Genomic DNA, 27,598 nt, shown 5'->3' with positions numbered 1-27,598 from the left:
TGAGAGACCACCATTGGAATTTCCCAGCTTCACTGTAAGTTTGCCTATTTCTCCCTTTAATTTTGTCAATTATGGCAGCATATCTTTATTAGGCCCATATAGACTGAAAGTAATTATCTTCCTGGTCCATTTAGCCTTTTATTATCATGAAATAGGCTTTATAATTTCTTTTGATCTTTGAATCTCCTTTGTGTGATATTAATACAGATGTTATCAGCTTCCTCTTAATATAGCCTTTGTGCCTTTTACTTTCTCAAGTTTTGTTATGATCGTTTCCTCATTATTTTATTATGATGTCGCTCTAACACAGGTTAGAGGTAGATTTTGTAGTTTTATACAGTCTGAAAATCTTTGTTTTTTTTTTTAGTTGAAATATGTAATTTAGTTGCAATTAGTGATAGATTTGCCTTTTATTTCCTTCAAAGAATTGTTTATTTATTTTAGAGAGAGAGTGCACTTGGGCAAGTGAGTGGGGGCAGAGGGAGGGTCAGAGGGAGAGAGAATCCCAAGCAAACGCCCCACTGGGTGCTGAGCCCCACATAGGGCTCGATCTCCCAACCCTGAAAGCACAACCTGCGCCAAAATCAAGAGTTGGAGGCTAGCCTGATAGAGCCACCCAGGTGCTGGATAAACGTGCTTTTAGACTAACCACCTCACTACCTGCCTTTTGCTCATGTTCTTTTTTGTTTGTTTTTAATACTTTGTTGTAGACTAACCATTTCCCCCTCATCATCTTGTCGTTATGCTTTAATGCAACTTTTTAGTGCCTGTTGTGGTGATTACAACAGACTGTCACAGTCTCATAAAAAATAAATACTTCTCTCTCTTTTAGATGATTCAAAGGACCTTAAAACACGGCATCTATTGAGCTTTTATCCATTTACAGACTGTTATTGTTGAGCACTTTACACAACACACACACACACACACACACACATACTATAGCTGAAAACATACCATCGTTACATTTTTTAAAAACGTGAATTCCAGGATCGTTACCATACTGTGTTATGTTTAGTGTCAGGTATACAATAGAGCGAGTCATTGTTTCCATACGACACCCCGTGCTCATCTCCACAAGCACACCCTTAGTCCCCACCACCTGTTTCCGCCCCACCTAGTGACCATCAGTGTGTTCTCTACAGTTGAGAGTCTGCTTTTTTGTCTGTCTCTTTTTCCTGTTTTGCTCATTTATTTCTTAAATTCCACGTACAAATGAAATCACATATTTGTCTTTCTATGACTTATTTCGCTTAGCCTTATACTCTCTAGGACCATCCATGTCATTGCAAATGGCACGATTTCATTCTTTTCCTGGCTGAATAATACTCCACAGTGTGGAACGAATATATATATATCACAGCTTCTTTTTCCATTTATCGATCAGTGGACGCTTGGGCTGCTCCCATAGTTTGGCTATTGTACATAATGTTGCGATAAACACAGGGGTGCATGTATTTTTTCTAATTAGTGTTTTTATATTTTGGGGGTAGATATCTAGTAGTGCAATTTTTAGATCATAAGATAGCTCTATTTATAACTTTCTGAGGAACCTCCATACTGTTTCCAGAGTGGCTGCACCAGCTTGCATCCCCAGCAACAGCGCATGGGGGATCCTTTCTCTCCGCACCCTCGCTGACACCCACCATTGCTTCTGTTGTTGATTTTCGCCGCTGTGACAGGTGTGAAGTGGTACCTCCTGGTGGTTTTGACTCACATGTCCCTGATGATGAGTGATGTCAAGCATCTTCCCATGTGGCTGCTGGCCCTCTGGTTGTCCTCTTTGGAGAATGTCTGTTCACATCTGCTGGCCCTTTTTCAACTGGATTATTTGTTTTTTGGGTGTTGAGTTTTGTTAACTTCTTTGTATTTTGGATACTAACCCTTTATCAGAGATGTGATTTGAAAATATCTTCGCCCATTCACTTTTAGTTTTGTTGATTGTTTTCTTCGCTGTGCAGAAGCTTTTTATTTTGATGAAGTCTCAGTAGTTTATTTTTACTTTTGTCTCCCCTGCCTCAGGAGACTTATCTAATAAGATGTTGCCACGGCCGTGCCTGTGTTCTCTTCTAGGATTTTAGTGGTTTCCAGTTTCACATTTAGGCCTCTCATCCATGTTGTGGGTGTTGTGTATGCTGTAGGAAAGTGGGCCAGTTTCATTGTTTCGCATGTAGCAGTCCAGTTAGTTACTCTTGCCTTGTATGTTCATATAGATGTATAATACTCACCCTTTTTATTTTTTTTCCTTACCACCTGCATCCCTGGGCATCCACCTGGGATCATATCCTTGGGATCATTTTCTTCTGCTCGCAGAATGCCTTTCGGTATGGGTCTGATGCTGAGCAATTAATTCAGTTTTTCCCAGTGTGAAAATGTGTTCCTTACAGTTTGACTTCTGAAGAATATTTTTGCTAGGTATGGAATTCTTGGTCAGCTGCCATGCAGCTGTGCCCATCGAGCCTGGACTTGTGTGTCTTTTGACTCGGACCGAGTGAGCACAGGAGCAAGCCACCTCCTTCCTGTGCCCAGTCCCTTGCCCGCTCTCTCCTCTCCAGCTCTTTGTGGGTTTCTTTGTTTTCTGTTTTAAGAAGGGATATAAATATTCTACTATACCTAGAATTATATTTTCATTAATAAACTTTGTTTTGGGACAGTTTCGGATTTATAGGAAAATGGAGGCAATGGTACAGAGCCCCTGTATTCTTTCCTGCATCCCACAATTTGACCTAACATCCCGCATGTTCCGTGGCCATGGCTGTCAGGTTGAGTGCACTAGTTTGGGCACAGGACCACTAACTAACATCTGTGCTTTAAGGTCTGCTCTTGTGTGGGTCTGTGGGTTTTGACAAGTACATGTCACGTGTGGACCATTATAGTATTATACACAAACATGTATGTATGACTGCTTCTGTTTTCTGCTAAAGATTTTAGGAAATTGGTACAATTTCATGCTTAAATATTTGGTGGAATTCCCAAGTGGAACCATCTGAGTCTGGTGCCTTGTTTTTAGGAAGGTTATTATTAATTCAACTTCTTTCAATAGATATAAGCCAACTCAGATTTTCTCTTTCTCTTCTTGCAAATTGTGGTCGTTTTTGCCTTTCCAGGAATTGGTCTGTTTCATGTAAGTTACCAAGTTTCTGGGCATGGGTCTGTTCATAATACTCCTATTCTTCATATCCCCACGATTAGTAGTGATGACCTTCTCTCACATCTGATATTAGTGTTTTCTGTTTTCTCCCTGTTGTTTCATCTCGGTCAGCCAGCTAGACATTGGTTTTGTTGATTTCTCACAATTGATTTCCTGTATCCAATTTCATTGATTTCTGTTCTAATTTTTATTACTTCTTTTCTTTTGCTTTAAACGTATAGTGCTCTTCTTTCTTCAGTTTTCTAAGATGGGAGCTTAGATGATTGATTTCAGTTTCTTTCCTAAACTAAAATATGCATTCAGTGTTCCCTCTAAACCCTGCTGCGTATTGTGTTAAGTTTCATTTCATTTAGTTAAAAATACTGTTCTGTTTCTCTTAAGACTTCTGTGACCCATGTGTTTTTTAGAAGTGTTGTTTAATCTCTAAATAGTTTGGGGTTTTCCAGCTATCTTCCTGTTATTGACTTCCATTTTAATTCCAGAGTGCTCTGAAAGCTTACTCAGTATGATTTCTGTTCTTTTAATTGTGTCCAGGTGTGTTTTATGGCCCAGAATGTGATCTGTCTCGGGTGAATGTTCTATGCGAGCCGGAGAAGAATGTGTGTCCTGCTGGTGGCGGGTGAAGTATTTTATCAATGTCAATTAGATCCCTTTGATTGATGGTGCTATTTGGTGCAACTATATCCTTACTGATTTTCTGCCTGCTGGATCTGTCAATTACTGATAGAGGGTGTGGAAGTCTCCAGCTACACTAGGAGATACATCTGTTTCTCCTTGCTGCTTTATCAGTCTTGCCTCACAGATTTCGACCCTCTCTTGTGAGGTGCATGTGTGTTTAGGACTGGTATGTCTTTTTAGGAATACTGACCCCTTTATCATTATGGCATGCCCCTCTTATCTCTGATAGGTATTTCTTTTTCCTGAGGTCTGCTTTGCCTGAGATTATAAATTTACCCCGTCTGCTTCATTGTCTTTTGATTGAGGTTAGCACAATGTATCCTTCTCCACCCCTTAACTTTTATGTCTGTGTTTGTAATGTGGGCTTTTTATAGACATATAATTGGGTCCTTTTCTTTCTTTCTTTTTTTACTCCATGTTGACCATATCTTTCAGTTAGCGTGTCTCAGTCACTCACAGTGATACTGATCCAGTTGTTCGGCAGCCGTGATGTTTCTTGCCATTTTCTGTGTGGACACTTGTTCTTGGCTCTTTTCCATTCTTCCCTATTGATCTGCCTGGCTTGGTTTTCAGGAGCGTCTTATAGGACTCCATTTTTTTTTCTTTTTCTCTGTTAACTCACGAATTACAGTTCTTAAGTGATGTGTTCTCACGGTGGTCCTTGAGTGTGCGGTTGTATCCCAGTCAGAGCCCATTTTGAAGCAGCGCTGTCCCTCTTCCCAGGGTGTGCAGGAGCCTGACTCTACTGCGCCCCCAGGCCCTCCCTCTGTCCCTTTTCACCGCACTACCACTGACTCACCTCCCCACTGAGGCATGGTGGCCAGTGCAGACTGAGGAAGGGACACACTGGTTTAGCTGTCACTAGCCCCTTCCCTGAAGCTCACGCTTTCTTTCTGTAGATTGAGCTTCTGACTGCTACCGACTGCTCCTCTCCGGAGAATGCTTCCACATGCTGTTTCCATCTGAGGATGTCTGTATTTCCTCTTCACTTTCACCCAGCATTTTCCTCTTAGCGCTTGGACGTTTTCACTCCCTCTTGTTCTCACGTGCCGCCTCGCTCTGTTGGGGTTTCTCTGTCTTTGGTTTCCTGAAGTTTGAACAGGAGGTGCCAGAGTGTAGATTCTGTGGTATTGATCTTGCTTTAGGTTCTCTGAGCTCCCTGGATCTGAGGTTTGGAAGATCTCCCCTGATGGCAAAGTTTTTGCTCGGCCACTGGTGTCTCAGTGCAGCTCCTACCCCTTTCGTAACTGCCCCTTATTCTGAGATGCTCTGCTTTTCTCTTTATTTCTCTCTCTCTCTTAATTTCAGTTTGGGAAGTGGCTATTGCCACATGCTGTGTCTTTGTTTCCTCTGACTGCTCTATGCCCGTTTTCATCCTTCCACTCTATTCCTGTGTTGTTTTATCCTTTCTCTTATTTTTGTGTTGATGGGCTGGCTCATTAGTTTTCAGGGTTGCTAATGCAGACACTAAAGTTATAGACTTCCTGCTGAATTTTTTCTTGCATTGTTTTCTCCATGTCTCGTCTTTTAGAGGTTCCCACGTGTATTTAACGTAGCAGGTGCTTAATGATATCTTTATCCCTGTTGGAACAATTTAAGGCCCCAGGCCTCCCTGAAAGGCTTTTATTATATTTTATATTAGTTCTTTGTTTCCTGAATTTCTGTTTCTGATTTGTACGTCTCTGGATGGTACCTCCACGTCACAAAGTTGAGAAGTTATGAACAGGTGCACAGTGAGCAGCACATCTCTACTTGCCTTGCCCTGCTCACCCATATGAAGGCGGCCAGGGGTCTGGCTGAGCTTCCAGAGAGTGTGTGTGCGTGCGCATGCGCCTGTGCCCTGTGCCGTGCGCGTGCCACTCCTTCCCCACCTCCTACGCGGCTTTAGCGTCTCAGCTATTTAAGTGTCTAGTGTCGCCGCTGCACGTTCCTCGTTGGCAGGCCAGGAGCTGCGTTCATGCGCCCTGTCCCACCAGAGAGTCTGGGCACCTGGTGACCTCACGCAGTCACGGTTGCCTGCGTCCTGGGGTCCATCCTGTGTGGCCTCCACTGGGGAAGCTGTTGCTTCCTCCACCCTCGCCGCCCTGTTGCCACAGCGTCTTCCCGCCCTCCCCGTGACAAACTTTTGGGGCCTCGGCCAGGCTCTCACGCTCCGGACGGGCTGCGGGCTGCTGCAGCTGAGACTGGGGCTCGTGGTCACTACTGGAAGTTACTTGACCTGGGTGGTTACCCTCCTGTCCTTCCTGCCCTTCTTCACAAATGTTGTTATCCCCTGTTCTGCCTGGGCCCTCGGCAGCTGTCTCCCGTCTGTCCGGCTTGTCCCTTCATGTTCTCTTCTGTAGCTCCGAGTGTCTCTCTAGCTACGGCCCCCATTGCTGTGTTACCTACTTAAGTGTTTGAATTGTTTGTTTACCTTGTTGAGCTTCATTTAGTCTGCTTTTTGTCTTTGTTCTAAACTTGCTTATTGTTTCTTGCTGATCCGGTAAATCCCTTTATTGTTTGACACACACCCTGCGAACCTTTCCTTCCGCTTCTGGTTGTTCTATTACCTGATGCTGTAGATTTCATCCTCCTCCTCCTTGTGTTTGCGGGTCTGTTTTCAGTTGTGCTCTGCTCTGTGATCTAGTTTTATTTTTATTTTGTTTTACTATGACCTTACGATCCTTAGAACTTTCTCTTTGGAACTGGGTTTGACACTTGGAGTGAGGTTCTGCTTTTCTAGCCAGGAGCTCTGTATCCTCCTCCGCCCACAGGCAGTGCTGGTGTGCCTATGAGCGTGCGCCACTCTCGGTTTTGTTCTAAAGATTGCCCCCTGGGGAGACTGACTTTTTCGGTCCTGGTTCTCTGATCTTCCCTCCTGTTCAGGCACCACATTTTTTTGCTTCTCCCCTGCGTGGGGGGCTAATTCCATTCCACCCCAGGGAGCTCCTGCCCGGGACTCCAGGGCTGCCCACTCCCTCTGGACTCAGGAGGAGAGCGGGGCGGTTAGGGTCCATTTACATGAGAGGGGGGCGCACGTGTGAGGGACCACATTCCTTAGGACCACGGGCCGGGGTATTTTGGTGCAGGGGAGTCCCCCAGGGCGGGCCTGTTCTTCAGGAACCTGGGAGTCGCAGCTCATCCGGACACCGGTCAGGGCCATCTTGCCAGCTGTGAGAGTGGCATGTCACCTCTGGGCTCTGTCCCTGCCGTGGCTCAGCAGCACCAGAGGAGGCAGAGCCTCTGCTTCTGTGAACCAGACATGGTCGTGCCTGCAGCTGCTGGCTGGTTTGCTCACACACCCAGCACCCGCCGGGGCTCGGGAGGAGGTGGACGTGCAGCCTTCGCAGGGCTTGGCAGCAGCGATCTCTCAGTTTGTACTCGGGGCGCGTCTCCACGGCTTCCGCGGCCCTGACCGGATGTCTGTTTGTTCAGGGATTAATCACCAGCATTTGCTCAAGTGGAAACGAAGCAAACTTCACCACAAGTGGAATCACTCATTAAAAAGTCATTATCAAATCAAACTGGCACATTTCTTGGTCTTTTACTAGTAATGACAAAACAATCTCTTGAACAGGTACGACAGACCATGAATCTGCTAGTTCACGCACTCCTCCTTCCATCCTCGGCTCCCCTGGGATGTGATAGAAGAGCCTCGTGCGGAAGAGCAGTGTTGGGGGGTGGAGGGGGTCAGCGGAGGAGATGACTGCAGCTTGTTCTTGAAGGGAAGCCCCCACACCGCCCCTCGCCCTCTGGGCCAGCAGCGCTCTGGTAGCTCCAACTGAAAAAAGTCAATACCAAGATAGAGCGTTCCAATGAAATGAGGAGGCTCCATAAACCTTCCTTTGGAAACAGATTTCCCACGGATGTGCGACCAGTGCCAGGTGGATTTGTAACTTTAATTTCTCACTTATTGAATTTCTTGTCATCGGCTAATTGTGGAGTCCACGCTGGAGTGATGAGCGGGCCTGAGGCTTGTGAGCTCTGCCCCTCCTCCAGTCCTACCCGAGAAGGAGGGCCTCTCCCACCAAGAGGACGCTAAGTCAGGGGCTGTTGCGGGTCCATGAATGTGCCTTTGAGCCTGTGCTGGTACCGGCTGTCTGGGCAGCGTGTCCGGATGGGAGGGACTGGGGTCCCGAGGGACCGAGGCAGTGCCAGGGCTGGCGCGGGACATGCCTGTGAACCCGTGGAGATCTGTTTGCCAACATGGATGAGATCACTGGGCCTCACTTATGGGGCAGTGCGCGGACGCAGCGTCTGTGATGGCATCAATCCTCCCACCTGTCCTTTGAGACCGGCAGCTTACCCCACTAGTCTGGGAACGGAGGATAGGGGTGAGTGCTCGGGCCTCCGGTGCCCAGCTGGCCCAGTAGAGCTGGGACAAACCAGCCCCAGGCAGAGGCCATGGAGCTCTGTGTCATGCATTCCGCAGCATCAACCTCTCTGGGCGCCTGTTTGTAGAACTGACTCTCAGGCCCCACCAGACCGGTGGAGACGAAGCTGACCTCCCCCAAGCGCCCCAGGATGTTCACATGCACAAGGGTATGAGAAGCATGCTCAGAGCACCTGGGCTTCTGCACGATGACTTGATTTTCTCCACATGGGCTTCCCGGGTGACAGCACGGAGGCAAGTGGGGTGCCTGTCCCCAGCTCAGGCTAAGGAAGAATCCACGCCCCTAGGGAGTGAGAAAGGGCGGTGGGCAGCTCACAGGGGAGACAGCAGCTCCTCTCCTGGCATGGGTACCCTTTGTGCAGGCCCTCCAGAGCCTCTCAGTTGCTGGGACCTAAGGACCCGGGGACCCTAGGTCACTGTTGCCTTTCCTGGTTGGCCTCCAGAAGCTTGTCTCCCTCCGTCAACACCTGGAGAAGGCATCTTGCAGTTGTGGGCGGGAGAAGCCATGCACCTCTTCCAGCGTCCTGACTCTGGTGCATGCTCAGCCTCAGCAGGTGTTCTCGTAGGGCCCCACTGGGCATGCTGCTCTGTGGCTTGGTCCTCCCACTGTGTGGTTGGTACCGCCTCCCATGAAACCCGGGTGTGCCTGCTGGAATGGGGTAGAGGGCTTCTGCACAGCAGGCTCAGGGAGGGGTCTCTGGCCTCCCAGGTCTCCACTCACCTGCAGCTCAAGGCCAGGCCATTGTGGGGAGTGCCTGGATCACGGCTGGACCCTGGTCACACCCAGGCTGCTGGTTTGGAGCAACTCGGGGCCCTATGGTGGCCTGGCTGGGTTTTGTCAGGTCATTGCGAATCTAAACGCTCATGAACTTCTTGAGGAGCCTGACCCCCTGCCCTCTGTGCCCACAGGAGCGGGACGGCATGCGCGCCATCCTGGGTTCCTACGACAGTGAGCTGACTGCGGCCGAGTACTCGCCCCAGCTGACGCGTCGCATGCGTGAGGCCGAGGACATGGTGCAGAAAGTGCACGCGCACAACTCGGAGATGGAGGTGAGTGTACGGTGGGCGCAGGGCCAGCCACCTGGCTGGCTTCCGCATGCTGGCCCCGCTTGCGACCTGGTGGCCCGGGAGAGGGTGGCCCACCAGGAGACCGCTGCTGGTACAGTGTCACAGACAGACCTTCAGTTCTGATTGGAAAGGTTAGCTCCAGCCGTGCTGAGGGAGTCATCATAAATATAAGTGCATTAATAGCCATTTTATTACGACACATTTGGCTCCACATGAAACATTAATGAAGAGGGATTTGCAGGGAAGGCTCCCTGACACCTTCAGTCGTCCCTGGCATTTTTTTCATTGAGAGATTCCTCCTGTCTGTGTGCGCCCTGTGCGCCCTAATCAGTTAATTACGAGGCTGACAGATCTGGTACCTCCAGTGCCATCTGTTTGAGTTTTGTGTGTGTTGGGTGAGGAGGGGCTGTCACTGACTGACCTGGTCACCCCGTCTTAGCTCGCTGGACCTGCACATCCGGCCCCTGGCCCCGAGGCTTCCAGCGTGGGCTCGCCCCTCCCACCAACGGCTTTTAGCAGAGGCTTTGGTGGACAGATGGGCACCCGCTTTGTCTCAGCTCCCTGCCATGGGCCCCACTCACCTCCTAGTCTTCCCCTCCTGGAGTCCTGCCTACTTGCTCAGGACTGGCCCAGTCTCAGCAGAGAAGGTCCCTAACTCTCTCCTTCCCCTTACTGTGGTCAGCAGTGTAGTAGGGCATCACCCAGCCTTCCCATCCACCCACCTCTGGAGTCTTGGGCGAGTCCAGACAGGTAGAGGATGCCCAGACTCGGCCAGCGTCACCACCACCACGGTCTGTTCCTCTCTGTCCTGGTCACTGTTGTCTTTGCTCCTGGATGTGGGCACGGCTGGGCCCCTCCAGAAGCAGGCGAGCCCCTTGTTGGTTTCCTGCCCTTCTCCCAGGCCCCAGTGACCCAGATCTGCATTGGGAGAGAGACTCCCCAATGCATAACTCCGGCTTCCTGGGATCCCCTGTCTTTGAGGCTGGGTGCTGACCCTGAGATGCAGCCTCAGAGCACATTCACTGGCTCTGCTCGCTGTCCTGCCTGCTAGAACAGAGGCCCTGGTCCTCCCAGCAAAACATCCTGTCTGGTCCTTCTCCACGTGCCCTCCACACCCTGTTGTCTACAACAGGCTCTGTTAGCCTCCACAGGAGCACTCCCCCAACACTGGGCCCAGGTTGCTTCCTGCAGGGTGGACCGAGCATAGGGAGACTTGCGGCCCACCATTGGGCCCACCGGTTACTGTCCCCCGACCTTTCTGGAGCATCAGCAAGCAGATGAAGTGAAGCTTACTCAGGTGTTAGTGATCAGCAGGCACCCCCCCCCACCACCACCACACACACACCCCAGCCTTTGTAGTGTGGAGGCCATGGTTGGGTCAGCGCATCCCCGGGGTTGGACCTGGAGTGGTCCCATCCTGCTCAGAGGCTTGGGTCTACCGTGTTGAGAACTGTGCGCCTCCCAGCCCCCACCAGGTGGCAGCAGACAAAGCCACGGGGTCCTGCTCCTGTGTCCAGGCCTTGGGTGGGGACAGGCAGTGTCTCCTCAGCCTCTGTTCCCGCTCTCATTGCTGAGCCCCTCTCTCGTCATCTGTGCTGGAAGCAGGGTGTCCTCCCCAGGAGGCTGACAGGCGGCTCTCCGACACGCGTCCTGGGGGCGGTGTGGGGGTGCAGTGAGGGTAAGGGACCCCATGGCAAGGCCTGCCACGTGTGCGATCCACAGAGCTCCTTCTGCCGGAGGACCGTGTGCCTGATGAGCTCAGTTCTTTGCTGGTGGCTGCTGGAGCCGAGGCGCCTCTGCTCTCGGGGCTGTGCGCGGATCAGGATGCGGCGCGCATGGGCAGGGCCTGCGAGGAGCTCTGGCTCATCCACTTGTGGGGACGTCCGTCATCCTCACAGAGAGCCCACTTCGCTCACGCTGTCCCGTGCTGTCTGGGCTAGTCTGGCTAGTTCTCCGGCAGCCCGAGCAGGGGCGGCCCCACTCGATGATGTCACAGAAGTGCTCCAGGTAGCACGGACGTAGATGGCCCCTCTCTGTGGTCAGTGGAGGACAAGAGCATGGTAGACAGGTAGAAAAGGTGGGAAAGCACAAAGTCCTTGTTCCCGGGTGTCACAGCCTCGGTGCCGGCAGGGGCACAGAGATCAGGCTCCCTCCACAGGCCCCGCAAGGTCATCAGGCTGCCCCGCAAGGGGTCAGTCTCACGTGGGCCCGGGGGTGGCTCTGTCAGCGTCTTGGAGGGTGTGCAGCCCTTAGAGGGAACAGCCCAGGTTCAGTCCATACCTTCTCCCACACTGGCTCTCCGGCAGCACCGGGACTACCCGCTTCCCCTGTGGGAGGTTATTGCCCACGAGCACCACCCAGGGGAGGTCTGAGTCAGGGAGAAGGAGGCCCAGCTTTAAGAACTAATCCCTTTGTAGTGAAAAGAAAGGGATTCAGAGGGGGTCGGTGGTGGGTCCCAGGTTCAGGAAAGAGTTGCGTGAGCTCAGGGATGACGTGGATGTGAAAGTGACCGTGCCTGCTGTGTCCAGAGCAGTGGCACCAAGATCAGCCCGCCTAGTGATGCCAGCAGTGAGAGGTGGGAGCGCTGTGTGGCAGCTGGTGTCAAACAGCTCTGCCCCTCCCGCCGTCACCATCTATGACGAGCTTCAGTCTCTGGATGGGTGGGCATCCTATCCCCCTAACCCCCATGAAGGTGGGCCCATCCCCAGCCACTGTGCTGACCCTCTCTGCACAGCGGGCGGAGGAGAACCTCTGGAGGCATTTTGGTGTGGTCGGTTCTGGCCAGGCGGGGGACCAGGCTTAGGCTAGGGATGCAGCACCCCCCCCCAACATGAGTCAGCAAACAGGGGTTTTGATGCACAGCTTCCTTGGGAGCCAGTGGCTGGGACAGAAGGAATGCGGTAGTGGCCGTGGGCCATGAGTTGGGGTCTGTCAGGTTCAGGAGCCTCGTGGACTCCAGGAGGCAGTGGTAGAGCCTGCCTTCTAGGTGGGACACCAAAACCCAGACATGGGCCTAGCAGAGCTGAGTCCTGTGGACGTGTGTCCCCACTGGTGGATGGAGAGTGGTGGGTATGGGAGGGTGCAGGTGGGTTCACTCTGTTCACACAGGCTCATGGAGCCCCTGGCTTTGTGGCAGCCTGCGGGGCCCAGCCCTACTTGCCCTCATCCCATCTCCAGCCTGCCATGGCCTTGCCATGGGGTCTCGTGTCCTCACCACACCCTCTTGGGGTCCAGACCGTCTACTGCAGGGCAGCTCTGAAGCCGGAGTCTCTGAAGCCCATTTTACCCCTTCTCTCTGCTGCGGGGCTGCGCTCTAGACAGGAGCCCCCAGCCCCTCCCTGTGAGGCCCCAGGTCCTCGGAGGTGGCAGAGGGGCTGTGGCCTCGGCTCTGCCTGCTTCCTGACCCTCAGTGGGCAGCCAGCCCTGGGAGAGACCCATGGCTCAGCGAGTGGAGCTGTTCGTCCGCTTTGGGCAGGGGCAGCACGCTGCTGCTGGGAGCAGGGGCGGGCACCCCAGCTTGGAACCTACTCTCTCGATCACCCAGGCCATGTGCTGACCCTGGGCCCTGCAGGCCATGGGGTGCTGCTCTCCAGGGCTTGGGGCAGGGTTTCCTGTTCTTGGTTATTAAGCAGCGATGTTTTACATACTAGGAATTTGAGAGCTTTCAACACTGCCCCAAAAGGCCTGTCAGAAGTGTATTAGACACCGAATTACATACGGACACACAGTGACAAGTTACGTCACTTCGTAGAACCTGGTTGTTAAGTTTCCTTGGTGTCTCTCGGGCAAGACCTCTGTCACTGCACGGATGCACCCATCGCTTGGGAGACACACGCGGGCCCTGGACCAGCAGTGGTGCTCCGAGTGCTCACTGGCAAGGCTCCAGTGTTGCCTTCAGGGGCCATGGGGAGCCACGAAGTGCATGCAGGGAGATCACCCCACAGCCCTCGGGGTCTGATTACTGAGGCAGATTAACTCTGTGCAGCTCCCCACCTGCCTGATGGATTGCCTATCTAGAAGGCAGGGTCTAGGGGGACAGAGGGGGAGAACATGATCGTGCTGGAAGTCGGGTATGCGTGATAGGTGCGGGGTGTGCGCATCTCTCTGCTCCCCACCCCCACACCTGCTGCTGCTTCCTTTTGTTTCCTTCCTTGTTTTGTGTTCTGCCTTCATGGCTGCCCTGTATGTCTTCCCCTCCCTTCCTCCCATTCTCTGCCATGGCTTCCCTCAACCCATCCCCATCCCTCACCCCAAGCTCCTATGTCTTCTAACTTGGGTTGGTAGGTTGGCTTTGCCCATCAAGGGCCACACAGTACGTTCTGTGGGCTCTGTAGCCACATGCTCGGCTGTGTGTGGCTGCTGAAAGCAGCTTTGGGCCCTCTGTGAATGGTGGGGCGTGGACATGGGCGTGGGCATGGGCATGGGTGTGTGCCCATAAAACTTTATTGACAAAACAGGCGGGAGGCCTGGATTTGGGTGCTGGCTGTAGTTACAGGATGCCCGTTCCAGCCCCACTCTTCCTGGGACCCCCGGCATGCTGCTGCTTGTGTGAAGCCACCATGGTGGGGTGGGGGGGGCTAAGCCAGCTTAGCAGGTGCCCTTGGCCAGGCGCAGGGAGAGAGCTGCTCCAGGGGACCCTCTGTTCAGAAGCGGGGAAGGTGGGGGTACTGGGAGTTTGACAAGCTTCCCTGCTCCTTGCGAGCCGCTGCCTTTCGCTCCTTCAGCTTAATCAGGTTGTTCTGATGTGGAGCACGTTTTGAGTCCGGCAGACACGTTTCAGTGGAACAAACTGGAAGTGTTGAGATTGGGAGAATCCCAGTAGCGTGTCTCTGGTGAAGTTTGTGCCGTTTTGCATGGATTTTGTTTATTCCACTTAATAAAGCGGCTGCAGAAGTTCGTAGCCTATGTCACGAACCTTCCTGTGTCGACAGAGCTATAAATATGCAGCTCACGCCACCCTGATTCCACATATCAGCCTGATTTGTTTTTCTGATTTATTTAATTAAAACAGATTACGGTGCTGCTGGCTTCATGAAGGTATGCGGAAAATCCCAATTTCCAATGATTCTCGTGAGAGCCCGATGACGGTGCTCGGGTCCTCCTGCCTGGCCGGGGCTGGTTTGGCCTCCGGGTAGTTCAACAGGTCTAGGGCCCACTTTTCCTACTTAGGAAAGTAGCCATTTGCTGTCCTTGCACGAAGAACTTGGGGTCACTATCCTGTGAAAAAACACAAGAAAATGAAAAATCTTTAGACAGCATTGAAAGGCAGTCACTGTGTGATGGACAAAGGGAGATGAGAAGGGGTCAGTGAAACGAGCCAGGCTCGGGACCCCTCTATGAGGAGTGCTCTCTGAGTGCATGGGCAGGGAGACGCATGGGAGACAGGTGTTGGGTGGAGGCTTGGGCTCTCGTGCTGAGGACCGAGGGAGGAGGTGGGGGAGTAGGGCTGGTGGCAGGCTCTGTGCGGACACATCAGCGGAGCCCTGGCCTCCGGGGTTGGGGACTGGCCCTGTTGGACCCCTGGGGAAGGGCGGACACTGGACTTGGCAGACCGACACCCCAACTGCCCTGAGGCGGGAGTAGCAGATACGGATTGCATTCATCCAGCGGTACAGTGTGATGTTTAGGTGTCCATGCCTATGGTGCAGTGACCACCACAGTCCAGCTGGTCACCCCTGCATCACCTGGCCTAGCCCAACCGGTTTTTTCCTATAGCAAGAATATCGAAGATCTGCCGTCAGCACATTTCAGGCACGTGGGGCAGTGCAGTGCTCTGATCCCGTCACCGGGCTGTGCTCGAGGTCTCCAGGTGTTGTTCACCTCCCACCCGGCAGGGTGCACGCATGCGCCCACACCTCCCCGGCCCTCCCACCCTGCCCTGGCAGTCATGTTTCTCTTCTCAGTTTCTGTGAGTTCAACGTTTTCAGATTCTGCATGTAAGTGAGGTTCGTAGTGTTTTTCTTTCCGGTTCTAAGTATTTTTCACTTAGCGTGATGTCCTCCAGGTTCGTTCACTTGTCACAGATGGCGGGGGCTCTTTGCTTCCTCATCTGTCGGCCACTGGCGGGCATTGTGCCTGCTCCTGGGTCTCGGCTGCTGCGACCGGTCCCATGACGAACCCGGAGTGCAGGCACTGATTTGTGGGAGTGACTTTATTTCCTGTGGACATGCTTCCAGCAGTTGGAGTACTGGATCGCATGGGTCATATTTCTATTTTTAATCTTCGGAAGAGCCTCCATACTGTTTCCCGTGGTGTTCGTGCCACTGCACATCCCCTTCAGCGCCGGGGTCTGGTTGGGGATCCCCGCACGAACAAGCGTGAGGTGAGACCCCACGGTGGTCCTCATGTGAGTTTCCCTGATGGTGAGGGCTGCTGAGCATCTTCTCATGTGCCGGTTGGCCGTCTGTATCCTCCAGTAAAGTTTCTATGTTGATCGTTTTCCCACTTTTAGTTGGGTGTTTGGTTTCTTTTGCTATCAGGTTGCACAAGTTCCTCACATGTATGGCATGTTAACCCTTCATCCGATAGATGGTTTGCAAATATCTCCTCCCTTTCTGTATTTTCTCCCATTGCCTTGAATTTTGCTGATGGTTTTCTGTGTTGTGCACTAGCTTTTGAATCGGATGTGGTCCCACTAGTTTATTTTCACTTCTGTTGCCTGTGCTTTAGGTGTCAGATTAAAAGAAGTCAGTCACCATATATACACAATGGAATACTATGCAGCCATCAAAAGAAACGAAATCTTGCCATTTACGACAACATGGATGGAACTAGAGCGTATCATGCTTAGCGAAATAAGTCAAGCGGAGAAAGACAAATATCATATGATCTCCCTGATATGAGGAAGTGGTGATGCAACATGGGAGCTTAAGTGGGTAGGAGAAGAATCCATGAAACAAGATGGGATAGGGAGGGAGACAAACCATAAGTGACTCTTAATCTCACGAAACAAACTGTGGGTTGCTGGGGGGAGGGGGGTTGGGAGAAGGGGGGTAGGGTTATGGACATTGGGGAGGGTATGTGCTTTTGGGTAAATTGGAAGGGGAGATGAACCATGAGAGACTATGGACTCTGAAAAACAATCTGAGGGGTTTGCAGTGGTGGGGGGGTGGGAGGTTGGGGTACCAGGTGGTGGGTATTATAGAGGGCACAGCTTGCATGGAGCACTGGGTGTGGTGAAAAAATAATGAATACTGTTTTTCTGAAAATAAATAAATTGGAAAAAAAAAAAAAGAAGTCAGTCACCAAGGTGAACGTCAATGAGCTTTTCCTGTTTTCTTCTAGGATTTTTCTGGTTGCAGATCTTTGTTCTGTGTTGATTTTGTGTGTGTGGTGTGAGATTGGGGGTCTGTTACTGTTGTTTTCCACGTGGATGTCCAGTTTTCTTAACACGGTCCCTTGAGAGCCTGTTCTTTCCCTGTTGCAAATCCTTGGCACCTTTGTCAAGTGCTAGTTGAGCATATATGCATGGGTTTACTTCTGGGCTCTGTGTTCTGTCCCATTGGTGTGCGTGTCTGTTCTTAGGCTGTTATGCTGGTTTGATTACAACCGTTTTATGATAGTTTGAAATCAGGAAGTGTGATGCTCCAGCTTTGTTCTCCTTACTCAAGATTTCTGTAGCTACTCAGAGTCTTTTGCGGTTCTATACAAAATTTAGAACTCATTTTTCTGTTCCTGTGAAAAAATTTTGGTAGGGTTTGCACTGAATCTATACTTTGCTTTGGATAATATGGACATTTTAACAGTAGTATATCTTCCCATTCATTAGCATGAAGAATATCTTTTTATTTATCTGTGTCTCGTTATGTTTCTTTCATCAGTGTCATAGCTTTCAGTCTACAGGTCTTTCACCTCCTTGCATAGATCTATTTCTAAGTGTTCTATTGGGTTTTTTTTATGCTGTTGCAATAGAATTGTTTTCTTTTTTGAATTGTTCATTGTTAGTGCATAGAAACACACCTGACTTTTGCATGTCAATTCTGTATCCTGCAACTCTACAGAATTCACTGGTGAGTTCTAATGGATTTCTGGTGGAGTCTTGTTTGCTACACGTTAGATTATGTCACCTGCAGGGACACTTTTACTAATTCCCTGCAGAATTGGATGTCTCTTACTTCTTTTTCTTATCTGATTGCTCTGGCTAGTAGGAGTGGAGAGAGGGCATCCTTGTCTTGTTCTTGACCTCAGGGGGAGATCACTACCTTCTCACTGCTGAGTATGACGTGAGCTGTGGGCTTGTCCTGTGTGGTCTTTATTATGGTGAAGCACTGTGCATTGGTACCTAATTGATTTTTATCATTAAAGCATGTTAAGTTGTATCAAGTGCTGTTTGTGCATCTGTTGAGATGATCATATGATGTTTATTCTCCATCCCATTAATGTGGGACATCCCATTGACAGATTTGTGCATCCTTGCATCCCGGCGATAGATCCCACTCAGTCATGGTGTGTGACCCTCTTTTTTTTTTTTTAATTTATTTATTTGGGACTGAAACCATACACATGTGGAGGGGAGGGGCAGGGGGAGAGGGAGCGAGAGAATCCTAGGCAGACTCTATGCTGAGCATGGAGCCTGACATGGGGCTCTCAATCCCATGACCTGGAGATCACAACCTGAGCCAAAAATCAAGAGTCAGATGTTCAACCAACAGAGCCACTCATGCGCACACATTGTGACCCTATTAATGTGCTGTGGAAAATGGTTTTCTAGTACTTTCTTGAGGATTTTTGCATCTCTGTTCATCAGGATACCGGACTGTGGTTCGGTTTTCTTGTAAGATCTTTGCCTGACTTTGGCATCAGGCTAATGTTGGCCTTGTAAGATGAGTTTGGAAGTGATCCTTTCTCTCTGGTTTTTTGGAGGAGTTTGAGAAGAATTGGTAATAATTCTTCTTTAAATGTTTGGCAGAGGGGTGCCTGGGTGGCTCAATTGGTTAAGCGTCTGCCTTCAACTCAGGTCATGATCCCAGGGTCCTGGGATTGAGTCCCATATCAGGCTCCCTGCTCAGTGGGGAGTCTGCTTCTACATCTCACTCTGCCCCTTCCCCCGGCTCATGCTGGCATGCTCACTCTCTCTGTTGCAAATAAATAAATGAATAAGTCTTTTTTCTTTTATTAAATAGATGTTTGGTAGAATTCACTGGTAAAACCAGCTGGTCCTGGGCCTTTCTGTGTTGGGAGATTTTTATTACCAATTCAGCCTTCTTACTTGTTACTGGTTTGTTTGGATCTTCTGTTTCTTCCTGGTTTATTCTTCTTCTTTTTTTTTCCCCCAAGATTTTATTTATTTGACAGAGCACATGTAGGCAGAGCAACAGGCAGAGGGAGAAGGAGAAGCAGACTCCTCGCTGAGCAGGGTGTCTGATGCGTGTCTTGATCTCAGAACCCTGGGATCATGACCTGAGCTGAAGGCAGACCTTAACCACTGCACCACCCCCACATCCCTTTTCATGGTTTTATTCTTGAGAGCTTGAGTGTTTCTAGGAGTCTGTCCATTTCTTTCAGGTTGTACTGCATATTGGTAATTGTCACTAGTAGTTTTTTACGCACCTTCGTATTTCTGTGTTATCTGTCGCAATGTCTTTTTTCGTTTCCGATTTTCTGTCAGGTGTGTGTGTGTGTCTGTGTGTGTGTGTGTGTTTACTGAGTTTTGCGAAAGTTTTGTCAGTTTTATCTTTCCAGAGAAGTTCTTTGTTTCTGTCTTCCCCCATGGATAGTCGTCTCAGCCCGTGATCTGTGGGGTCACAGCGGAGACTCCTGCCCCACACCTTGCTGATGTCCCAGGCCAGTCATTTGTTTCCTGTCTTGGAGCGGGAACGCGGTGACTTTGGGACTGGCTTCTTTGTGTCTGGCTCCAAATTAAACCTCTGTGGCAGTGATTCTTGAACTTGGTGCATGTCCAAAGGGTGTGAAGGACTGTGGGTCCCTCCCTGTAAGGCTGTGACTCTGGGAGTGTGGGGGTTGGGCTGAAACATTGTCCCTATGGCAAATTCCCAGGTTACCTGACCGCACTGGTCCCCACTCACACTCTGAGAGCCCTGCCCGCTGAACGGGAGGGACCGAGCCCTGCACTGGGTCCGAGGCATACTGGGGAGAGCCTCATGGTGCCTGGCTATGCTCTGCATATGGAGAGGTATCGGCCGCTTGGGTCACAGCAGCAGTGGCCTCGGGGTACAGATGTCTCCTTCTGACGGGCTGCAATGCCGCCAGTGTCGCCTGACAGAATCTGGCTCTGGGCTACCATGCAGCCCCGGGAGCATCCCACCGCTGGCATGTCAGCAAGCTTGTCTTGTGGCTGCTGTCCATGCAGGGTGGGCTCTTTGGGGCCTCTGCCAGACAAAAACCACGATTGGGCGTGGGTTGGGCCCAATTACTGGTCAGTGTCTCCTTTTCCCTTCTTGGTCATAAACGGCGTTTGAAGTAGAGAAAAGGCAGGAAGCCTGAGGCTTCTGTCTCATTCCCTCTGTGCAGCCTGTGGCTTCGGCGCACCCTGGCCTCCCTGGGCTTGCACCTCCCTGCTCCTCTCTATAAGGCATGTGGAGACGGTGTTCAGCGTCTTCCCCAACCCCATCAGACCGTTCTCCCACTGCCCGTCCCGGCCTGTGGGTCGGCCCCTCTGCTGGGCCCGGGCTCCACTGCCGGCGGGTGCTGATCCTCTGTCGCGGCTTCTCACCTCCAGATAAAAATAGCCACACGAGGTCTTGGCACAGCCTCCACCTGTCACATGTGGCGCGTGGGCTTGGAACATGTGTCTGAGCACAGTGGCCCCCTGCAGGCCTGGCTGGAGGACGCATCTCTGGAGCAGGAAGGGCTGTGGGAGCTGCTTGGCTTGATGTGGCTCGTGGGCAGCCTTGTCTGCCTGATATGTGCTCCTGTGCCTGCCGCCTTCTGGGGAGTTCCTGGGCCCTGTACCCGATGTCCCTCTTCCTGTGCCGCCTTCATACATCTGCACTTCAGCCAGCCCCACTGCCTTTTGGGCCCGGGTCGGCTGGGCGGGGCTGGAGCTCAGGGCCTGGGCCGCCTGACGCTGTTGTGGGTGCACCTTCAGGATGTGCTCCAGCCTCGCAGCTGTGACGGACCCAGGGGATGGGGACTCCAGCCAGCCTGCTGTTCCCTGTCCCCCAGCCTCCCTTCTGAGCCCCTCTGTAAGCCTCATGCCTGAGAAGTCCCATTACCTCAGTAACCCCCAATGTGCAGGACGAACACCAGCGTGCTGGTCACATACGTCCTTCCCTCCTTTCCCAGTGAGGACACTGGGGTGCAGAGCCAGGCTGGATGACAGGAGTGACATCTGAGTCCACATCTGGGGCACACGTGGGTTCCTCCAGCCCTCCACCCAGCCTCCGACGCGTGAATGCTGGCTGCAGGGAGGAAACAGCCCTTCTTGGGGTCCTGAAACTGTGGTCCGCGGGCCCTGCTTGGACTGTAGGAAACCCAGGCAGTGACCACTGCCACCCGGCCCCTAGACCTCATGCGACTGTCTGAGGGCTCTGGGTGCACCTTCTTCCTCTTCTCCTGGGTATGAGCATGGCTTTCCCTGAGGCCTCAGCATCTCTGGCGGCGCTGAGAGCCTGCCTGTTGTGAGTGGGACAGATGCCGCAGATGACACAGCCTGCGCCCAGCCACCTGTGGCTGACGCGTCCGGGAGGTCTGATGGCATTCTCCTGCTCAGGCAGCAGCCTGGCCACAGCAGAAGCCTCAAGGGGGAGGCGGGAGTAAGTCCCTGCGGAGGCAGGCTGAATGCTTCGAACAGATGCCATCCTGGCCGGCAACGGCTCTCATTGACAAGCGGCTTTCTGTGTAGACAGGCCACCCCGCGGGCAGACCTGGGCCCGCCTGCTGCCTTGGCCAGGTGCTGCTTCCTGCTCCCAGCTGTTCCCCAGCTGTCCTGGACATGCCCCTCCAGGGGGGTGACACCTGTAGGGACAGTACCGCAGGAAGGAGTGACAAGCTAAGGCCCAGCGGATGGGCTCTCACCAGCAGCCTCGGGGTAGGGGGGGCTGGCAGGTGCCTGACCGCTCCAGTAGGCCCAGGCTCTGTGCCTACATCAGGGCTGGGCGAGCATCTTGCCCACTTCCCAGTCTTCTGGAAAGACTGGTGTGTTAGAACCTTCTGGTGTTGGGTATGGGCCAGGAGGTGCAGGGCTCTTGGGTCCAGGGCACCCATGGGGATGGGCGGATAAGGCTAGCACACCGCACAGGCCTCCTTGTCTGTGTGGCCTTCCTTGACTCAGGCCTGGTCGCTGACTGGGCTGCTTTGTGGCAGCACACTCCAGGGTGGGGGGGGGGACACTTGAAGAGGTGCCTGGCACTGGGGGTGGCACATGGGGGCCCTGGACACCTTTCTGACCAGTGTTCCTGCAGGGCTGTCATCTGTCATGGGTGCACTTGGATGGACCATATTTACTGCTTGTCCCCTGGGCTGTGGCTAGGTCCTGTTCAGTCCTGATGCGGCTGCATTTGAGCCGTGGCTGCCCGCTGTGCTGCCGCAGGGAGCTGCCCACCCTGCCCTCTTCCTCCTGTCTGCCCACCCACCCTTTGTCCCTGCTGGAAGCTCAGCTGCTGTGTGACAGGAGCCTCCTCTCCCTCGTCAGCACTGGGGCCACAGTGCCCGCTCAGCATGCATGTCCTCTCTCGCTGGTCCCCTGTGGCCTCTGTGTCCCATAATGCATAGACGCAGCCAATGAAGGCTGCTAGAGTCTGGGTGAGGGTGACCAGTCCTCAGTCCCTTGGGGGCCTCTCTGCTGCCCCTTTCCCCAGCTCCCTGCCCTGAGGAGAGTCAGCCCACCTCACAAGAGGCTTCACCCTATGCTGCCTGCCCCTACCCATCCCATCCCCTGGTCCTGCGGCTCCTCGGCTGTGGGCTGTGTCAGCACCCCACCCCATGGCCTCCCCAGCCTGAGCCCTCCCACATGCTTGGGGTCCTGGACACAGAGGGCCTCCTATGGGGGCCATAGACAGGTTGTGGGGTGGTGTTCGGTGATGGTATGCTTCTTGCTCCTAGAAACTTCTGCCTTCATGTAGCAGAATGGACCGTTGCCTCCTCTCTGACTCGTCCTCCAGGGTGCAGGTGCCTGTGTTCCAGCCTCCCTCTTGTCGGGGTGTGACATATATGGTCTGTCACAGCGATCCCTCCCTGCGTGTGGGCACACTTCCCTGTAACTCCATCCTCTTGGTGGAGCACCTCGGGGGTCGGGGGGGAGCGCCCTCTGCTCTCCTGTCACCTCTGTGGGACACAGTAGTTGTCAGTATCTGTCTCGTTGAGCGTGACAGGTACCCTTGCACTGTGTGGGACCTTTGGCCCGGCCAGAAGGGGGTGGCAGAGCCTCCTGGCCTCACTCCCCGGGCGGCGTTATTTCTGACAGCTGCCCCGAGGTGGGACTTCCTCGGAGAGGTACAGGCCAACGCTCCATTCCCAAGATGGGATTGACTGTCCTCCAAGTCCCGTTTTTGCCAGCTCTTCTAGTTCCCTGGGATCTGTGCAGCCCTCACGGGTGTCTGTCAGAGTTGTGCCATTTCTGAGCCCCGGGTCATGCAAGGGTTGGAGAAGCACACCACCTGCATTTCTGTCTTGCAGGGACTGGGATATTGAGCAGGGCAGCGAACATCTTGGATCAGCCTTTGCCTGTTCATCACGGTCTCTGCGCCCCTGCTTGCACGCGTTGGTGCAGAGACCATGGTGAAGTGTCTGCACCCATCTGCAGTTCTGGTGGTGGGGCCCTCTGCTGCCCACGGGCCAACTCAGCCCTAGCTTTTCCTCTGTTCCTGGCTGACCTCACACTCGAGAGCTGTGTGGGGACGCTGGTGTCCCCACTGGGCACACAGACACACCACAGCCTGTGGGTTAACCCCTTGCCATGGAGCACCAGGCAGTTTCCGATGGTGGCCACCGCAACACAGCTGGGCATATGTTCTGTGGTTTCCTGTGAACACATTCGTGGGTGGGATCCCTGAGCGATAGGGGACGCGTGTGAGACTTCAGGCAAAACCCAAGTCATGCCACAGAGTGGTTTCCTAGTTTTAATCCCGGCTGTCTGTCCCGATGGCTGGGATTGCCCGAGTTCTTTGTCTCTGCTCGTGAGATGGGTGTGGGCTGGTGCTTCATGGCAGACCTCAGCTGGCCTGTCCCTGTGCTCATTGGCACAGGTGCTTTGCCCTCTGGGAAACACCTGTCTTGTGCCCTCTTCTCTGTCGTGTGGTTTTCGTTACTGCTCTGTAGCTCTGTCTCTGCTGTTGACCAGGTAGGCGGGGTGGGGTCATCCCCAGCAGGAGCCCACGTGGTGTTGGGGGCAGGTGGCCACACTGCCCAGGGCCTTCCACCTGGGGGGCAGCCTGTATCACTCCCCTCTCCCTGACAAGCCACGCACAGATGCCAGCCTGAAAGAGTGGGAGCCACATCCCAGCTACGCAGAATGGCTCTCGTTCTATCCCTGTGAGTGTGCATGTGGCCTCTCCCAGGTGGCCCTGAGTTGCAGCGTGATGTTCCCTTGGCTTCCTCCTTCAGTTTTCCTTCAAACGTCATGTCCTGCCCACAAGAGGTGGTCTCCACAGTGCCTGCCAGCCTCCCTCCCCAGCTCCCCTACTGTCCCACTTGCACCCCCCCGCCAGCCCTCCATCCACCCTCCTGACGGCTGTGCCCATCCCTCTGTGCCTGGCCTGAGGTGAGGCCAAGGCAGGTGGGCTATGGCATGAAGCTTAGCACTCGGGCCTAATGAGTAGTGTTTGGTTTGGGGTTTTCGGCTTGGTTTTGTGGCTGGGGGATTAGCAGACTGCACTGCTGGGGCGGTGATTCCCATCCTGCCTGTGTTCGCCGTGTTTTCAGTTCCACTCCTGGGAGTGTTGGTCACGTGGCCTTGCAAGGTATTGACAAGCGTTCGGGAGCCCTGGCCTCGTTGGCAGGGCTGGCGTGTTGGGAGTGGGTGTGCTTAGGGAGCTTGGTGGGTGCACCCAGACATCGTGACAAGATGCAGGTCTCCCTCAGCCCGAGGACCCAATACCACCGGCTTCATTGGCGACCACCTTCCAGCCCCCTTTCCGCAGGCCTCGGGAGCTGGGTGCTGGGACCCCACTCGGTGCCCTGAGCATGGAGGCGGTGCATGACCTCTGCATGTCTGTTGCTTGTCGCTCTAGGAAGGACAGCTTGTCCAGTCTGCAGGCTGCTCTAGTCTCTGCTCAGGGTCAGGCCGTTCCTCGTGATGGCACGAACTCTCTAGCTGTCACCTCGGCACCTGTGTCCCTGGTGCTTCTGCACAGAGGAGGCTGCTGGCATGTAAGATAGTGGCCTCACAATTTGCTTGATGCATCTGTTTTCACTGTTTTCTGGGAAAGGTATATGACTGCTTCTGTCCCTGCACAGCGTGTCCTAGACTGATGCTGCTCAGGAGGCATCCATGCAGAACCCCTGGCCGGCTGCTCACCATGCTTCTGGCATTGAGGCCAGGGGCACATGGCAGTGATGAGGGCCTAGGAATGGGTGCTGGTGGGCAGCCCCGGACTTTGGTCTGCTGCCTGTTTCACGGTGGTGTCGTGGAGACGTAACATGCCAGCTGCACTGGCCAGGCTGGGAGGGTGGCCACCCCTGAGCTCCTGCCCGCGTCGCTGGGACCTGGCCTGGCCCTGCTGTTGTCCCTGGTCAGGAGCCTCCCTTGCATCTCTGTCCTGGGGAGGGCCAGGCCCCCGGGGAGGATCCTAGAGGCCCGTTTAAGGGACAGTGGCCGGGGGGCGTCAGGGGTTTTCCTGATGTTGGCCCTATTGGAAATGTTACCTCCATAGCTTCCTCCAGAGTATGAGCTTGGCGGGAGGGCGTGCATCGTACTCCTTGTGCCAGGGGTGTGAAAACTCCATCAGGAACATTTCTGTGCCCGTGATTGCATTGTTGCTTCTGGCAGCAGACCCCGGGGGGTGGACTTCCCACTGTGTGTCCCAGCACTCCACCCCTGTCCCTGGGCCACCTCGCAGCCTTCAAGACCTCAGGCAGTGGGGTGGTAGGGGCAGTGGAGAGGGGCAGCGGGAGGCCCACTGACACCTGCTTTCTGTCTTGTCTTGAAGGCTCAGCTGTCACAGGCCCTGGAGGAGCTGGGAGGCCAGAAGCAACGAGCAGACATGGTGAGTCTCTTGGTGGTGGTCTCCGTGGCCACAGGGAGCCCGGGCCGTGGGGATCTTCAAGCCTGGGCGCGGAAGGAATCATATCCCTGTCAGGCTCAACCCTGTGGGTCCCTGATGGTCACAGGGTGTCCCTTCGTAGAAATGCAGGAGGGGATGGGACGGGCATGGGGCTGGGAAGCTGGAGCCTGGCCCCCAGGGACTCTGATGTGGGGACGCCAGTGCCCTTCCTGCTCTGCTCCCTGACCTGCTTGACATGGAGCCAATGTGAAAACCCTTGTGATCCCCGCTTGACCCCTATGGCCAGGTGGTCATTCGGTAGTACCCTGGCTCTGGGCTTATGGCAGCCCCACCTCATAGGGTGTGCAGACAGACGCCCACCTGGCCCTGCAGCCCGCTTTGCCCTGCTGAGCACTAGGTGTGCTCCTTGGCCGGGTGGCCTTGTGGCCGTATGCTGCTTTCTTGGACCACGTTCCCCCAGATGGGCCGCCTGTGGGGCTGGGTGGGCTGTGGGCCAGCACCACTGGCCCTGGCCTGGGCGCCCCACACCGAGAGAGGCTTCCTTACCACCACTGGGGGACAGACAGCATTGCTTTTAACGGATCTTTGTCCCATACGAGCTGCAGGCCCTGCCTCCTGCTCTGTCCCATGGTCTGCTCTCTGTGGGGACCCAGCCAGCAGGCTCACAGGGAGGCCACAGGACACGTGAGGTGCTGTGGGGGCAGCTCTGCCCCAGGCCACACGCCAACTAGTTGGGGTTGGGGCGGGCTCAGGGACTCACATCATGGGTTGGGGTTCCTGGTGTGCAGTCGTCATTTGTCAGCTCCCGACCTTGAGCAGGTTGCCTTTACCTGCAACACAGGAGTGGCCCACGGGTTGACGTGTCCGGTCCTTGGGTATGTTTCATCCGTCCTACAGCCGCCCCCACCGCCTCAGGCTATCCAACTGTGTCTTATTGCCGCTGCCACTGTCTCCATAGTGGGTGGCGGGGCCAAGCTGACCTGAAACCTGCCCCCTTGTGAGGCAGGGGCCTGGGGATGAGAGGGGAATGAGGCCCAGGCTCCAGAACCCGGGAGCCTGAGGCTGACTGTGCTCAGAGCCCCTAACTGGCGGGGTGTGTGGTGGGCAGAGGTCAAGGATGGCAGGGTGGCCTCGGCAGTGGGTAGGGGAGTCCCCCGTGGGATGGGAAGATTGGGGAGGGCAAGCCAGGAGATAAGCATGGGGGTCTGAGATGCTGTAGGATGTTGGGTGCCTAAGCCTGGGGTGTGAGCTCCCACATTGCAGCTCTCGAGGCTCCTGGCATGTGTGGGTCCTCTGAAGCCAGTCAACCTAGCCAGGAAGGCAGAGCCTGAGGTTCGAGCCCTGTCAGGATGCTCCAGTACTGGGACATGCGGCCCCACCTGCCAGGAGCAGGGAGGCAGCCCCGCAGCACTGTCCTGATGCTGCGCACTTGCTCTTCAATCTGTAAGTCAGCCCACTCTTTTTGCCATGAGGGCCCGAGGGCACATCTGGTCCCCGCAGTGTCTGAGTTCTCCGCAGGGGCAGTCACTGTTGACCGAGGGGAACCACCATGCTCCGTGTAGAGGCTGTGCCCTTGTCTGGCAGGGCCTGGCAGGGGCTCTTGCCTCCGGTGAGCCTGGGGTAGGAAGCTTTGTAAACTACACGGCCTAGCTCGCGTGTGTGTGCATGACTAACGGACTGTGGGCAGGGGACAAGCCCGGGGCTGCAGTTCAGCCTGCCTGGTTTCTAGACCTGCGGGGTGGGGGTGGGGGGAAGAAAGCCAGGGGGAGAACCTGATGTGTGGGTCAACATGCATCGTCCCCTCGGCTTTGACCTGAAGGGAAATGTGCCCAAGGGCATGTGTCCATGCCGTGCACACAGGCAGGTGGAATGAAGATGGAGCCGTGCCGAGCGCAGGCCCAGCCCTCCTTCCCTGGCTCCTCGGGGTTTGGAAAGGGCAGGAGTTCCCAAAACCCTGGGGCCACAGGGTCCGCTGTGTCTTGTCATGGGGATACCTGAGAGACGTGGGGCTGGAGGGCAGCTTTCCCACCTATGTGTTCCCTTGTTTTCTGCCCATGACGTTTCTTTTCTTTGTGTAAAGCTCCCTTGAGCCGTGATGTACTGAAGCCCGGTTCCTCCTCTAGACTGATTATACTGGAACTCATGGGGTGGGGGGCCCACTTCTGCCCAGGTGCTGCTGACGTCAGCCAGGGTGGGCGGCGCTCTAGA

The 27,598-nt window shown here is 54.0% G+C and overlaps 1 protein-coding gene across 3 annotated transcripts in view; it reads left to right on the top strand.

The window, feature by feature from the left end:
- MAD1L1 (mitotic arrest deficient 1 like 1) overlaps window positions 1-27,598 on the top strand; it is a 321,677-nt gene that overhangs the window by 157,609 nt on the left and 136,470 nt on the right. For all 3 annotated transcript variants that reach the window (XM_044232773.1, XM_044232774.1, XM_044232775.1), the window contains 2 exons: window positions 9,111-9,251; window positions 25,316-25,372. In XM_044232773.1, coding sequence (XP_044088708.1) covers window positions 9,111-9,251; window positions 25,316-25,372 — 198 coding nt within the window. The remainder of the gene's footprint in view (window positions 1-9,110; window positions 9,252-25,315; window positions 25,373-27,598) is intronic.

Source organism: Neovison vison, chromosome 14 (assembly GCF_020171115.1).
Source record: "Neovison vison isolate M4711 chromosome 14, ASM_NN_V1, whole genome shotgun sequence".
NCBI lineage: Eukaryota > Metazoa > Chordata > Mammalia > Carnivora > Mustelidae > Neogale > Neogale vison.
Note: the sequence above shows the minus strand (reverse complement) of the source record. Positions and strands in the feature narration are given on the sequence as shown.